Raw genomic sequence first — 12,554 nt, 5'->3', positions numbered from 1 at the left:
GAGAGAGAAGAGAGGGAAAACAACAGGACCAACCAGGCTGTTCTTCTTCTTCTTCTTCTTCTTCTTCTTCTTCTTCTTCTTCTTCTTCTTCTTCTTCTTCTTCTTCTTCTTCTATAGCTGGGATAGCTCAGTCAATAGAGCATGACACTCTTAATCTCAAGTCCCAAGTTGGACAAAAGATTCCTGCATTGGACTAGATGATCCTCAGGGTCCCTTTCAACTTACAGTTCTATGAGTCTATACCACCCTTCATCCAAAGATCATGGATATATATATACAGTGGTACCTCGGGTTACATACGCTTCAGGTTACAGACTCCGCTAACCCAGAAATAGTACCTCGGGTTAAGAACTTTGCTTCAGGATAAGAACAGAAATTGTGCTCTGGCAGCACGGCGGCAGCAGGAGGCCCCATTAGCTAAAGTGGTGCTTCAGGTTAAGAACAGTTTCAGGTTAAGAACGGACCTCCGGAACGAATTAAGTACTTAACCCAAGGTACCACTGTATACCCAGAAAACATGTAACATTATAACAAATGAAAACAATATCCCGCCCCCGTTAGAAAACTATAGATTGTTTAATTAGCCAAAGGCCTGGGAGAAGAGGAATGTTTTTGCCGGGCGCCTAAAGATATGTAACAAAGGTGCCAGGCGAGCCTCCTTGGGAATTACAGGTAACAAAAAGAGAGAAAGAAAACCAAAACAAATTGTCGTGCTTTACCATCAGAACCACAACACGCCAGGTAATCTTTCTAACTGTGTAAACTTGACTTGCAGCAACCTGGACTAAGCAAGAAGCATGACAAAATGCCTCCTTGGACCAAGCTGCTAAATGAAATAATTGAGATAAATTCAGAAACATATTGCACATTTATGTGTGCTTTACTTGCCATTCCCAGCTGCAGTTGCTTTTCTCATACTTTTACCATCAGCTGCATACATGTCTCAAGAGCACAGTGTAACTGTAGGAACAACCTTAGAATTATTGTGCTTCCAAAGAGTTGACGCCAGCATGCCAAGTAATGGTCTTTCTGCAGCCTGACAAACTGCTTGCTTGTAACTAAGTGCCTCTGTCACTGGAATCCACTTTGGAGTCTGCATTTGGCTGCGCCGCCTTCTTCCAGGCATAAAGGCACTGTCATCATACTTGCTAATGCACTAATACTAAACTTATTAACACCTGCTGTTTTACTGCTGGCTGTATTAACACACCACCAGTTCTAAAATGTCTAACTGAGATGACTAAGTGCAGACACATACAGAAAGCAGGAAGGAGCAGCCCCTGCTTCTCGTGAGACAAGACGCATTGCATGCATATGGAGTCATGTTTTGCTATTGCAATTCCACAAGCAGAACAGCAGAATGAAAAATTGGTGGCTGTGTTCATTACTTGATGTCTGCTTTAAATGTACATGCTCCATACTGCAATGAACTAATGTTGCCATAGTGAGTACAGTTAATTCTCAGGCAGCAATTGGCTGAGTTCAAAGGGATGAGACAGGCAGGTGGAGGGGTAAAATAACAGACCGAGGAACACAGAAGATTCCAGGAAAAGGACATGACGCAGAAGAATGGCATGAAGAGAGAAAGTCAGGAGGAGAAGGTATAACAATGAGCAGAAATGAGATGTGAGGAAGCGAGGGAGCCTTAAACTGGCACATTGATATGCTATCAGCCAAAATGAAGGCCTCTGGTTTGCTTATAAAACTACACTTTGCTTAGTAAATATTATCCTTACATTCTTCAAGGCAGAAAAACAAGATAGCCCTAACCTTTAAAACCAGTGTTTAAAGGTTGGATCTCCATGTGTGTGCCATCAATGCAGGTACTTCCACCTGCCCCCTTCATCCTTCCTAAAAAGTAAGTTAATGAAAATTAGATACAATATGGATAATGAGATATTTTGTCCCGTACAAGTCATTCTTAATTATCAGGTCTCATATACATTATTCTATATGCCAGATTCATTGTAAATAAGTTCAATTACAAGGGTTCAACCCTGGAGAATTCCACACGCTTGTATTTGTAGCAAAAAGGTGTTCCAGTTCAGTTTTCAGATTACCTTAAAATGCTTCCAGCTGGGCAAGGCTCCTCGGGAAAATATTAAATTTGTACAGTGGACTCTCCAGATACGAACTTAATTCGTTCCGGGGGTCCTTACATACCCCGAAAAGTCTGCAACACGAGGCGCTGCTTCTGCGCATGCATGTGTGGCGAAACCCAGAAGAATACACTTCCAGGTTTGCCGCGTTCGCAACTCAAAAGTTATGTTACCCGAAGGTAATGTAACCCGAGGGTCCACTGTACTCCAAATGGCATAAAGAATGCTCCCAGAAACTTCATGTGTGAAAGTTTATTCTAGAAGATAAACTCTCTTCTCTTCTTCACTTAAATCAGTTCTTTATCCATCTATCGATATCTATACTGTCTCAGTTAGGACAGGATATCCAGAATTAAACCTGTGATCTTGCATGTGATTTTGATTGTGCTGTGATAGCTCAGTCAACAGAACATGGGACTCTCAATCTTCATGGTCATGGGTTCGAGCCCGTTGGCCAAAAAAATTCCTGCACTGCAGAGGGTTAGACTAGATGACTCTCGTGGTTCCTTACAATTCTACAGTTCTATGAGTCTACTCTGTGCAGAATGCATCACTTTGGAAGGACAAAGGATTGGACTGTGTGGTGTAAAAAGAGGATACATCCACAGTTTCTCTTTGGTGACTCAGCAGCAGACTAGATGTGCTGCAACAGCTGTCACCAAGCCTACTGCCAGCAATCACACTGTAGCTGCCATTTAGTTTGCATGGCATGGCTATTTTTATACAATGTTTTCCTGTGCAGCTGACGTTCACAGGGACTAGAGTTCACCATAGTCCAACTGTTTTTGTAACAAATGTGCTTAAGGTGGACTGTTGTTCCCACGAACAAAACTTCCAAAGCCTGTCCCCAGATGCCACTAATGATTAGCACCTATATTAAAACTTTTCCAGAAAGGCTGTCAAATCTTTGAAATTCAAACATTCCACAGAAGCACATACGGCAGAAATGAAAAAAAGCATTATTTTATTTTTCAAGTACAACTTGAAGTTGTATTGGTAAGAAAAGCACAAGGAATCTTTTTTTTTTTCATCCACAAGTATTGGCTATGCACATTTCAGTTCAACTTAAAAATGCATTCAGGTTTACAAATGTACAAACAGCACATAAAATGTATAGTTTGAACAGTATGCGCATACATTTGCTCCTAAGGTTTTTACATTCGTAGAGCCTTTAACAAAGAGAGCCTTATTTTTAAAAAAATACTCTGCATTTTTAGCACAAGGTGCTCTTAAAAATTATGTTTGAGAGCATAATACTGGGGGGAAATTAAAAACCAAGCACGGTAGTTAAAAATCACTGCATTTTGGAAATTGCCAAGTGTTTAAAAAACAGAATGGGCAGTTGGTAAAAAAAAAAGAAAAAAAAGACTATCGTCTTATTGGATTTTTTAACCCACATCCAAACTTTTCCAAGCTGATCAGTAATTTTATACTACCATAATCTCAAGACAGACTTTAAAGTGATGAATGTATGACTAGATTGTAACCATGTTGGGGTCTGAGTAGGAATGGCAGCAAACTGCAAATTATGTTCCAGGCATATTACAGAATTTACCATGATCCAATCTGGACAACAGTCCCTTTGTTCTTAATTTCCGTTTTCAGGTGGGTAATGCACATTAGGCCAAGGATCTGAGCTTCTTCTCCCGATTGCAGGGCTCCAAATTAGCCAAGGGTTATATGCTTGTCCCAAGTCTTCAGGATTGCTAACTATTGGGGCAGCAGCAGCTGGTGGAGGGGTGTTTTCACTCCCAAGATCAATACCTGGCAACGTGTTAGCTGGAGTGTTGAAAGGAAGGCTACTGTTCAAATTACTTGACCAAATGGAACTGCTGAACGGAGTGGTGGTGGTAGACCACAGGCCGCTTGGGTTCCCAAGGATAGACTATATTAATAAAAAACAAAATACGGACAAGAGCTATGACACACAAGTATTCAATACTACCAGGAAAAAGAGAGCACCACATGGAGTACTAGACATACATACATACATACATACATACATACATACATACATATTCATATACTTACTGAAGTGGTGTGAGTTGGGGATCCTGAACTTGTGGGCCAGGGAGGGATCAGATCTGTAGCTGAGGAGTCCCAGATGGATGAAGGAACATTACTAAGCTCAGTCCAGTTTCGTTGAACATCTGGACTATAAACAGACTGTGACAGCCCAAGCTTGCTGAAAACTTCTAAGTTGAGGGAATGGAGAATAAGACAAAACATCCATGTTACATTCTGTTTTGAGAAATCTATGCACAATACAAAATCAACAGCTTTATACCAACACATACACACACAAACATGGAAGCAGAAGACTGCATATCCTGCCCTTGTCAAGGCTAAGCCAACGTCTGGCTTAGTATGTTCTCAGAATGAAGGCTTATGAGCTCTTCAGACTAAGTGCAAGACTAATCGGGAGAGGGGCTTAAGGATGATCCCAGCTTTGGAAAACACGCAAAGCCAAACTTTGTGTTGGCTCAGCACAGTGTGGCAGCAAAAAGGACCAGGAAGAAGTAAGGCAGCTGCAAATTCATATTAGGGGTCCACATGTTCATGCATTCATGCTGAGCCAGCATTTGGCTTAGCCTGATTTGCAAGCCAGAACACAAGTGCTAAACAACACAACTGAGAAAGAGCTGCCCATACAGCAATCCAGTTGAATGATCCAATGTTTGCTCTGACCTTCTATGTGGACTGCCATTACTAGATCATTGTGATGCTGTGCCTTCTCTATTTCTTGCTCTGAGCAACCATATCTGAGGAATAATTCTTCTAATAGGAGAGCTTCCTTTGAACATTTTTAAACACTAGCTGCCCCAACAAAGCTTACTGATTCTAAGGTGTTTTGTTTTCATTTTGTTTTTGTTGTTCCGTGGGACCAGACTTTATAAACTCAAATATACAATTCTTGGGACAAACACTGAACTTTGACAGCTGTTACAAAAAAGTTATTATGTCCCCCTAACCATTTCATAAATCTCCATGCTTTATTTGCTGAGAGGTTTTATTTCCTACATCAATTTGGAGATTCTATATTGAGGCATAGTTTCCCACTGATCATGTTCCCCCTATTTTATCATTGCCCCACCTTTGATCTCTTTGATCTTTGATCATTGGACCTCCGATGTGGGTCCAATGTGAGTAAAGTCCTGCTCTTTTCTTCCCTTGGGGAAAGGACACCTACATCTCCCTCCATCATATTGAACTCTAAAGCAGTCTGATGCGCAGTCAACCCAGTGGGAAGATCCTCACCCGACTCTCCACTGTTTGCATGGTAACTGACAGGTAGCTCAATCAATAAAACTGAAATAAATTGGCATGCCACTAGAATCTGGCTTTTATTTATCTATCTATCTCAAACATAAACACACCCACCCACCCCTGGTATATTGAAGTGTGTGATTATTTATGTAATTAAGAAAAACAAGATCATTTTTCGTTAAAAGAAAAGGTATCTTTAATATTTTCTGTCATTCTTTATTTTCCAAGGCATAACACTGCCAAAAACATCTTCAAAGGAAGTGAGCCTTATTACAATAGGAAAGATTGGCCAGGGTAGCCAATTGAGAAATATGGCATATTGTTCTGTTCCTTTTTTTAACCACTGTAACATACCACTCACCTCCAGTTAAGTTAAAGGAGTTTCCAAATGCTGAGAAGGAATTGAGGGGTGTGAAATCCGGGCTGCTAGGATTGCTTATAGGACTCCACAAACCAGAACTAAGTGTAGCAGAGGAGAAGAGGTTTTCATTAATAAGGTCACTTCAGTGTGAAGACCACCATAACACAGCCAAATATCATGTGGACAACAAATAATGATTTTAACACACTGTCAATTTTGACAAAAAATGCCAAGGGTGAATTCCCGACACTTATTATTTACAGGTATGTGCCAGTGCGTTTTGTAGCTGAAAGTAGGCCTACAGTCACATCCTTAATTAACTAAGTTAACTAAATTGTCATTTATTTATTTTTAATGCCCACACAACTGAAAAGTGCACACTTGGTCCCCATCTTTCAGTATCTTATGAGAAGAGGAAATGTTGGACTTCGGTTTTGTTGTTTTATTGTCAAATTACAAACATGCTATGCTATGCTAAACAGCCAGCATCCAAATTTTAAAACAATTTTTTGAAAATAAAAAATAACATGAAACAGAAGATTATTATTTTTTGGATAGGCAAATTATGAAGTGAGGATTTTCTATGTGCAAAGTATAGGGTTTTTAATCGACATATTCTTCTAACTGGGGTGCAAGAGGGAAAGCAGCTTTTTACCATATCCACCATTGTTGAGCCTCTGTTTCCAAAGGATTAATTCAAGTTACCTGTCAGAGCCGTCACTGTCAACGGTTGTGTGTGAAACATTCATACAGCCAGATGCCTCGCTCTTCATTGGTGAAGGTTTTGCTAGGCCACTGCCACCTGTAACAATGGAGTTTAAATGAGCATATGAAGATAGCAGAACAATCACACCCTCAAATAGCCATAGCTTTTTGATTCCTGTGTTTTACCTGGGCTCTTGTCATAACCAGCAGCTACAGCAGCAAATGTAGGGTTTCCATTCCTGCCAGGGAGAGAAGCTGTCTTTGCCACCTTATGTTTGGCACCACTGAGCACCTTGCTTTTCGGTTCACTGAAAGAAAACAAGGAGGGGGAGGGATGTGGTGTTCTTTAGAGCTTACCTGAACTGGATTTTGCCATGAAGTTAATATGCTAGGGTTTGGATGTTTCAAGGCAGTGATCTAACATCACCGGTTGCCTTGTTTGAGATATTATTATTATTATTATTATTATTATTATTATTATTATTATCATTATTATTATCATTATCATTATCATTATCATTATTATCATCATTATTATTAACAACTAAATTTGTATACCGCCCTATACCCACAGGTCTCAGGGTGGTTACAACATAAAATCACAATATAAAAATACAAAATGCATAATAAAATTAAAAACAAAAATAACCCAATAAAGCCTCCCTACCCAACACATTTTTAAAAGGCATGTGGTGTCAATCAGCCAAAGGTTCAGTTAAAGAGGAACAAATCTGTGAATTATGGGCTTAGTACCAATCTGGTGATTTGGATACAGCCTAACTAAGGGCTGACACAGATATTGTGTCCTGAAACCTATTTTTCGAATAGGAAAACATCCACATTTTTTTATTCACCACTTCTGACACTAAGTTCTAGCCAAAACCATCCTGAGATGTGTATGCAGTGAGCTAGGATTGCTTCTACTGCCGAAGAGAGTATGTATCTCTCAGCATATCAAGAGAGTATAATTTGTTGCCTTTGCTCCTGTCTGCTGTTCAGGCCTAGGTTTGGATCTTGGTCCCCTACAGAAGTTATACAGAAAACTGGACCCTGGGCTCATCCCAATAGATTGTGTCATAAACTAGGAAGGAAAAAAGTTAACAACTCATTTTTGTTGAAAGTTGGAACTCAAAGTGGTAATGCAGCTAAATAAATAAAAAAATGACACAAGTTTCTTGCCTTCAGATGTTGAGCTTGGTTATGCAGTGATCACCTGAACTTACCTGCAGTTGTTCACAATACTGCTATAAGTGCTTCGGGGCACAAAGGCCAATGATGCAGGGGGTGGAGATGGCGAGGCAGGAGTTGGTGAGGTCTGTCGTTGTTTCAAGAAAGCATCCGCACTAAGGGTTTGTAGGGACAGCTTATATAGGTTGTCAGTAGCTGGGAACCAGAATAAGAGATGTCTTATTTTTATTACTTCATTGTACAAAGTCAGTCTTGAAACAGTTACTTGTGGTTGTATCCAGTGCTGTGCCAGGAGTTCTGCTGGTACAATGGGACTTCCATTTCCTCCCCCTACACACACACACACACACACACCCTGCTTTGGAGGGGGTCCCATCCTCTTCTGGAAATGATTTCGAGGGTGTGTGCAGCTGAAGGGGGCAGGAGAGGAGGATGGGGACGTTGCAGCACTGGATATGCCTCATGAACTTTTAAAATAAATAAATAAATCAGTCACAAATGAAACCTCCCACCAGGAGAGCAGATTTTAATAGTGTTAACTTATTCCAAGTCTGATAATGTTTCAGGCAACTACAAGTTTCAGTTTGGTGCCCAGTAAGTCAGATGTTCTGCACCACCTAAAGTGGCAAAGTTGAGGGTGTCAAGTTCTGCACTTCTAACCTTAAAAAGTGAACTAACTCTAGGGCTGCCATACATGCAGAATTCCCCGGACATAGCTGGGATTCGTCCATCAAAAATGGTGTCTGGGCGGAATTTTCAAAAATTCAGAAGGTTAAAAACTTATCCTTTTTTGGGGGGGGGGGGGAGAGATCAACAACCTTTGTGTCCGGATGTTCGCTTTTTGAAATAGGGCAACCCAGCTCTCACTCATGCACATTACTAAAACAGTGCTGAAGTGGGGACAGGAGGAGAAAATGCCTTTGACATATGCAGACATTTCCCCACTCCTTGCTTGTAAGAAGAGGTGAATACCCAAACTAGGAGGTTTTGTGATTTGGATACTCTTGGGACCTCCCATTACCCTGGTAAGAGTACAAGCCAAATCCCACTGCCAGTCTCTCTCTGGCCAAACATCTCCCTGAGTTGGGAAGGGAGTAGTAATGCCTAAACAGACTCTTACAGATCACTCAGTATAACTGATCTGCTGTAGATGCTGCAAAGGCAGAGTGGGTAAAAAGCCCCTGTACAGGGAAGGAGCACCCCACAAGGGGCATTTTCTCAGTGGAGAAGCCACCCAAGTAGTATAACATAAAGTACCTGGAAACAATCCTTTCCCCAATCTCTCTCTTGAGGAGTTTTATTATTATTTAGTGTGCTTATATACCACTTAATAAATCCATTTTGTTACAAATCACAGAACAAAAAGTTTATTATCAGCAATGAGTTCAGGGGACAGCAGTTGGACAGCAGAGGCATCTTATCCAAACAAGCCCTCCGTTATCCCTTTGTGCCAAGAATTCTGTGACAATCATATGCTGTTCTGATGTTAAGCACAAATAACTGCATTCAAATAGAAAAAGAAATCAAATCCTTTGTTACTGAACTGATTCACTGCCCATAAGCTTATTGCTAATGTTAAATTAATGCCCAGAGTACTTACAGCTGCCTGCCTTGTGAATTGGCACGGAGTCCCACTCTGGTGGTGGTGAATCTTTTTCTCCTTCGGAGCTGCTGGTATTGCCCAGCTCCTGACCAGAACCACTGGAGAAAAACTTTGCTAGTGAAGATGGCCTATTATCCATCAGCTTCATATTGATACCTGCAAACAAATATTATTATTGTTATTATTATTAATAATAGGAAGAAGAAGAAACAAAAAATAAACCTGTAGTTTGTAGGGCATACAGCACTTCAGCCCGCAAGTACAGCCAGTGAGGAACAGCTAAAACTAAAGTTTCAGAGGTAAATCTTAATTAATAGCTGAACATCCAAAGAATACCTTTTGTTTTCTGGAGGTTTCTTGGTTTGAACCCATTTGCGAACATATGCTGAGAAGACAACTTGGATGAAAAGCTTTTGTGCTGCTTATTTTCGAGAGACGAAGGACATGACATCTCAAAGGAACTGTAATAAAAGTATGATCCAAAAAAAAGTTATTATTTCTAACAGTTTGACCAACAAAGTAAGCTCTTGCATACATAAAAGCCAACTCCCTTTGTCTTAACTGTTAGGAAAAACAAATGGAGAAGTGTCTCTCCAAATCTATTTGTCCAACTTCTTGCTTACAAAAAAAAAGCAGGCTTCTTATTGTGCAGAGTTTCCCATAATTACAAGGTTTCCCCTTTCTGTTCAGTTTCTATTATCTATCATTCTTCTTGTGCCCAGGCACTACCACTTCCTTTTCTTCAGCCACGTTAACAGAGAAGAAATGGTAATTATTGCAGCGTGTGACACATTTCTCTCAGCTGACTGATGCAAAGTTCTGCTGCCAGGAACTTTATTTCCTCATGCCTACTTAGGAAAGCAGTTTGGATGGCATTAACATAGTTCTATGCGTACCTGGATTTCACATCTGTCGGGATTTCTTTCTTGATAAGCGATAGCTTTTTGCTTTTCTGTTTTACTTGGATTTCATTTTCCTGTTTTTCTGGTATTGGCTGTTTTCCCTTTTGCTTTTCTGGCTCCTACAAACAGCCAACCAAATCCCAACAAAAATATTAAGTAAACAATAATACATTAAAAGGAGAGGAAGACAACAATTCTAGGAACAATATGCATTACAGCTAAATCTCCCCATTTCTTTCACAAAACAGCTTTGATAATTATATTTAAAAATGTAAGCAGAGAGCTTTTCCTTTAAGTTACTTAACTGAAGCTACCAATTCATTTTGCTGTGCTACAAGAAACCTAGAGCACAGTAAATTCTACAAATTACTTAGGGATATCTAAAGGCCAGTTTAGACATGATGCTAAATGCATTATTACCAAGTAGATGTAGCAAGCAGAGTAAGAGGCAATATTCATCAGGACTGCACCAAGGGAGGCAAGGGGTAAACCTCCCCACATGTTACTGTCCCAATGAATTTTGTGCCCCCCTCACCTACCATTATTATTATGTTTTTTAAAAAACACACATTTGGTATCTCGTCTACTTTTGCTCTCAAATGTTCAATTTTAAAAATCAAATGATAGATGTGTAATTTCATGAAGTAATTCTACACCAGTCACAGTATCCTTCTAGACTATGTAGCAGGGATGGGCTGGGTACCACGTTGTGCTAGCTTTGGTTTTTTAATGCAGGGCAGGTGCTAGGAGGTTAGGTTGGAGGACAAATGTTCAACCTCTTGGGTTGTGCTCCCCTCAAAAACTAGTTTCATGGTTGGAGAAAGCATTTCTGGCCTTGTCCCTAGATTGCCAGAAATGCTTTGACACATTTTCAAGTCTGTGTGCGCCTTTCCTGGAGATGCAAATATGGCCATTGCCACACAGGCCCTGATTAAATCCAGATTGAATTACTGAAGTATGCTCTACACAAGGGTGCATTTGAAAAGTGACCAGAAAACTTAGCTGGTACAAAATGCTGCTGTTCTAATTTTGTTTAGTCTCATTGGCTCCCAGTTTGTTTCCAAGCCCAGTCTTAAAGTTTGATTACCATCATTGCTAAATGGTTTGGAGCTAGGTGTTTTGAGAAAGGCCATCCTCTCCCATGTGTTTCTGACCGTTCACTGAGGTTTTCTGGGAAGGTCCTGTTCTGTATCCTACTGCCTTCAGAGATGGTAGGGATGCATTACAGGACTTTTTCAACCCAACTGTGTACCTTCCTGCTCAAGGAGGTTTGCTTGGCCTTTTCTCTTGAATCAATGCTCAATAAATGCAGCATTGTTCCATTGCGCTTTTGGTTTTACAAATTAGGTGGCTATGTTTTCTAATATTCTGGAGTTTGATTAGGTACATTGTGGTGTCCCCCCCCTGCTGCTGCTTTTGAGTTGTTTCCATTAACAAGTTGTTAACAATTCTTGTGAGCAGCATTATGGGGGACACTTTGTGGGGAAGAAGTGGAATTTAAATCTCTTAATGAATAAATATAGTGGCAAGTTTAAAGTATGAAACCCCCAGACCCATCATCTTCTCTCATCTGACACCCCCTTTAAAAAAAATGTCTACCTCTTTCAGAAGTGCTTCTGTGTCGGGGTTAGAAGTTTCTGTGGTAGTTGAAGAACTATCATCATCTGCAAGAGAATCCTTCAGTTCATCTTCTTGTTGCTTTCCCTTTCCTCTTCTCTCCTTTTCTTCCCGCTTCTTCTGGGGTTTAGATTTGCGTTGAAACGGTTTTCCTTTCCCTGGGGTATTAAAGGCAGCTTCCAATTAGCAACAGCTGTGATCTGTGACAGCTGTAGAGAACAACACCCTTTCATCACCGTGATGTACCTGGGACAAAGTCCACTAGGAACATCATAAACTAGACCAGTACACTTCAGTGGAGGAAAATTCCTGGCACACCGTACTCCAGGTCAGCTGTACTACTTCATGCAGGATGCAATTCATTTCAGAGCCACTTTCTGATGCTGGTGGTATCAAATTTAAGAAGTCTAAGGGATTTCACACACCTTACTGTGTTTTACAGATACTGGCCACTGATAATATGCAGTTTCCCTTACTTTTCTGGCTACAATGTGCTAACAAAGGAACTACTGCACAATTGGTATGTTACTGGTAATCCCTATAAAATATAACTATGAAGAAAGCAAAATGCAGAGTATGTACCCCCACCCCAAACTAATACTAATATTACTTATACCCCACATTTTCCCTGATGGGACTGAAGGCAGCTTACAGATAAAAACAAGAACAACTAAAAATATATAAAAAGCAACCATTAAAATACAATTAAACATTGACAAAAATAGAATTAAAGCTATATACATATATAAAATCTGTTTAAACATACTAATAATTATTTCTGCTTAACACACACTGCTATACATTTTGCACAG

At 40.2% G+C, this 12,554-nt stretch overlaps 1 protein-coding gene across 1 annotated transcript in view; it reads right to left on the bottom strand.

Moving 5' to 3' along the window:
- Positions 1-3,046: 3,046 nt before the first annotated feature.
- Positions 3,047-12,554, bottom strand: part of TMEM131 (transmembrane protein 131) — a 70,869-nt gene continuing 61,361 nt past the window's right edge. Inside the window, exons 32-41 of the mRNA XM_028727850.2 lie at positions 11,725-11,900; positions 10,120-10,244; positions 9,560-9,684; positions 9,221-9,379; positions 7,656-7,815; positions 6,619-6,740; positions 6,433-6,529; positions 5,728-5,825; positions 4,131-4,294; positions 3,047-3,984 (exon numbers count right to left, since the gene is read on the bottom strand). Coding sequence (XP_028583683.2) covers positions 3,688-3,984; positions 4,131-4,294; positions 5,728-5,825; positions 6,433-6,529; positions 6,619-6,740; positions 7,656-7,815; positions 9,221-9,379; positions 9,560-9,684; positions 10,120-10,244; positions 11,725-11,900 — 1,523 coding nt within the window. The 3' untranslated portion in view covers positions 3,047-3,687. The remainder of the gene's footprint in view (positions 3,985-4,130; positions 4,295-5,727; positions 5,826-6,432; positions 6,530-6,618; positions 6,741-7,655; positions 7,816-9,220; positions 9,380-9,559; positions 9,685-10,119; positions 10,245-11,724; positions 11,901-12,554) is intronic.

This window comes from Podarcis muralis, chromosome 4, assembly GCF_964188315.1.
Source record: "Podarcis muralis chromosome 4, rPodMur119.hap1.1, whole genome shotgun sequence".
Classification (NCBI taxonomy): Eukaryota; Metazoa; Chordata; class Lepidosauria; order Squamata; family Lacertidae; genus Podarcis; species Podarcis muralis.
Note: the sequence above shows the minus strand (reverse complement) of the source record. Positions and strands in the feature narration are given on the sequence as shown.